The 3,273-nt window shown below is 31.6% G+C and overlaps 1 protein-coding gene across 1 annotated transcript in view; it reads left to right on the top strand.

The window, feature by feature from the left end:
* LOC106474168 (radical S-adenosyl methionine domain-containing protein 1, mitochondrial-like) overlaps window positions 1–3,273 on the top strand; it is a gene marked incomplete at its 3' end in the record, with an annotated part of 8,235 nt that overhangs the window by 3,569 nt on the left and 1,393 nt on the right. Inside the window, exons 4-6 of the mRNA XM_013934860.2 lie at window positions 269–401; window positions 1,373–1,418; window positions 2,324–2,491. Coding sequence (XP_013790314.1) covers window positions 269–401; window positions 1,373–1,418; window positions 2,324–2,491 — 347 coding nt within the window. The remainder of the gene's footprint in view (window positions 1–268; window positions 402–1,372; window positions 1,419–2,323; window positions 2,492–3,273) is intronic.

The raw sequence follows: 3,273 nt of genomic DNA, 5'->3' as shown, positions 1-3,273 counted from the left end.
TGATTGTAATAAAAGCATGTTTATAGTAAACACTTTAATAACGGATATCGCGTTTAAGTGATTGTAATAAAAGCATGTTTATAGTAAACACTTTAATAACGGATATCGCGTTTAAGTGATTGTAATAAAAGCATGTTTATAGTAAACACTTTAATAACGGATATCGTGTTTAAGTGATTGTAATAAAAGCATATTTATAGTAGTTACACCTTAAGTAGACCTTATTATTGATCTCCACTATTCTTTTCTTCTTCGACACCACTTTTAGGAACTCCGAGCCTCGCTCAACCTCACACAATAGAAAGTGTTATAAACTGTGTAAAAAACTTAGTAGCTGTCCCTCACGATGCCGAAGTTACTTTAGAATGCAATCCCACAACATTGGAAGCACAGAGGTTAAGGTATTTTTTATTATTATTCATGACTGTGCGAGTTCTTATACTTATTTTAAATAGTTATTAAGTATGAGACTTACGAGATGTGCGTGCCATAACTAATTCGATAAATTATACTTACTATTCAGTAAGGGAATGGTTAAAATAAAACTGATTGAATCATTGATAACCTTTACCCGCTAGTAATCAGACGACTTTATATAATATAACATTATAGACAAGGAACCATTAGGTTCTGCATAGCTGTTTCTATACAACCAATCTTGAGAAAAAAGTTGATATCTGTATCCACCCTTTTCATTTTTAGAAAATCATCAGTTCCCATCTTCAAAACTTTTTAATTGCTGGTCTTCATTATTGGCAATCATTCCATAAACTAATTACTCTGTAAGAAAAATAAAACTATTTTAACCATAGCCTAGCCTGTCTTCTTCCAAATCTTAAACTTGAATTCTGTCATCCTGTTCTTTTCAACATTTAGTACAAAGTAATCGGGCCAGTATTTACCACGTTGATCCCCTGATTGGTATTGTAAACATCAATGAAATAATGGAAGTCAGTCAATGTTATCAAGACAAATTCTCTGTTAAAAATTAGTTATAAACCATCCGTTGCCTAGAAGAGTAAACTGGTTGTTTAGTCAACAAAATACTGTTGCCTAGAAGACTTAACTGGTTGTTTAGTCAACAAAATACTGTTGCCTAGAAGACTTAACTGGTTGTTTAGTCAACAAAATACTGTTGCCTAGAAGACTTAACTGGTTGTTTAGTCAACAAAATACTGTTGCCTAGAAGACTTAACTGGTTGTTTAGTCAACATAATATATCTTTTTTTTTTTTCAGTATAAACGATTGCTCTATGCTGTTTTGTGTATGTACATTGTTTTATACTCTAGTGAATCTAATATACAAGTCTTATCTGTTCGTGTTTTACAGGGAGTTTAATTGAATACAAGTATATTTGTTTATGCTTTTCAGGGAGTTTAAGTTAGCTGGAGTAAACAGGGTTTCTATTGGAATACAGGTAAGCGCTAACAATGATGCTTTACCTGAGAAAAGCTATACAATAATTGTTTTTCAAAATAAGTACAATTATTTTCAGTAGAATAAATGTCAGATTGCTTTTGGATATATAAACCATAAATGAAATGCATTTATTTTACATGTACTAAAGTGTATATCGGGCCGGGCATGGCCCGCTGGATAAGTCACTCGACTCGCAATCCGAGGGTCGCGGGTTCGCGTCCTTGTCGCAACAAACATGCCCTTTTGGGCGTGGGGCTAGCAACTCCACCCCGATAACAATCTGCTACGGAAACTGCAACAACACTTCCGTCGGCGAAGTGTTGTTGTAGCCCTATGTTCCACTAGGAACGACAGGAACTAAGAAGAAGAAAGTGTGTATCTTTAATCAAACCAAGATAACTTTGCTTATAAAGTTTGTGAAATAATAGAATATGTTATGTAAGGTATAGGAGGTTAGTAAAGATATTAACCTTTAAGTGTGGGTTATAGTTTTGTCCTTTTATATCGTTCACCTGCAGTTTGGTGTTCCTACTGCCTCATTTTGAATGTGACTTAATGTGCTTGCTTTAACACTCATTATGAAGAATTAACTGAAACATTGGTTGAAATAATTCATTTTGTAACATAAGGGATTCAATCAGTAATTAATGTGATTAATTTCAATGTTGGTGAGTTTTATTTTACATTTTTTTGTGGTTTGACACATATGTTCTTAGAGGTCATCTAACTAAGGCACGGACTCAGAACTATTAGGTACATAAAATGTGTTAAATAACTGTTGGAATCCAGTAGGCTCGACCTTTAATTCTAGAATTAATGTTATCCATGTAATGTAGTAGATGCTAATTAAACAGTTATTAGTTGAAGTTTGGTTTTTCTTTCTTTTTTTTGTGCTATTTACAGGCTTTGAATGACAGAGATTTACTGCTGTTAGGTAGAAACCATTCAGTCAAAGAAGCTTTAAGGGTTATTGAACAAGCAAAAAATATTTATAATGGAAGAACTTCAATTGATATTATCTTTGGACGTCCTTATCAATCTCAGTATTCATGGCAAGATGAACTTAAAAAGGTAGGCTTTGTTTTTTTACTGTAAAAACATCTGCTATTCTCTTAAATTATTTATAAATGTAGAGAGTGAACTATTAATTTCTACGCAAATCAGAAAACTTGCCAGCTTTTATGTGTGTTTTGCCCATTTAAAATAATGTTTATAAGTAATTTTAGGTAAGCAGTGATGTTTTTACTGGATTTAAAATATTGATAAACTGCATCTTTCTGGAGTGTAAGAATATATGACTTTCAGTCATTGTGCTAAGTCCACTTCTTGAGGATGCTAAAACATCATCCAATCTTATATACCAAACATATAAAAAAGAACATCAAATTTGGTATAACCTAGTTAGCCTGAAACTTCTTCACAATATTTGAAATTTTTATAACTTCATGTTCAGTGTAATTTATCAGAACAGTGGGTGACAGAATATTGATAATGATACCTAAAGAACATTTTTCCAAACATGTTCACATTTTCAGTCGTGTTAGAGTTTGTTTGTTAAAGGTTTGTTTTTGTGTAGTTTAGTTAAAGTTTGTATAATTTAGTTAAAGGTTTGTTTTTGTGTAATTTAGTTAAAGGTTTGTTTTTGTGTAATTTAGTTAAAGGTTTGTTTTTGTGTAGTTTAGTTAAAGGTTTGTTTTTGTGTAGTTTAGTTAAAGTTTGTATAATTTAGTTAAAGGTTTGTTTTTGTGTAATTTAGTTAAAGGTTTGTTTTTGTGTAGTTTAGTTAAAGGTTTGTTTTTGTGTAATTTAGTTAAAGGTTTGTTTTTGTGTAGTTTAGTTAAAGGTTTGATTTT

The sequence above is a fragment of the Limulus polyphemus genome, unplaced genomic scaffold (assembly GCF_000517525.1).
Source record: "Limulus polyphemus unplaced genomic scaffold, Limulus_polyphemus-2.1.2 Scaffold6901, whole genome shotgun sequence".
In the NCBI taxonomy this organism is placed as follows: Eukaryota; Metazoa; Arthropoda; class Merostomata; order Xiphosura; family Limulidae; genus Limulus; species Limulus polyphemus.
Note: the sequence above shows the minus strand (reverse complement) of the source record. Positions and strands in the feature narration are given on the sequence as shown.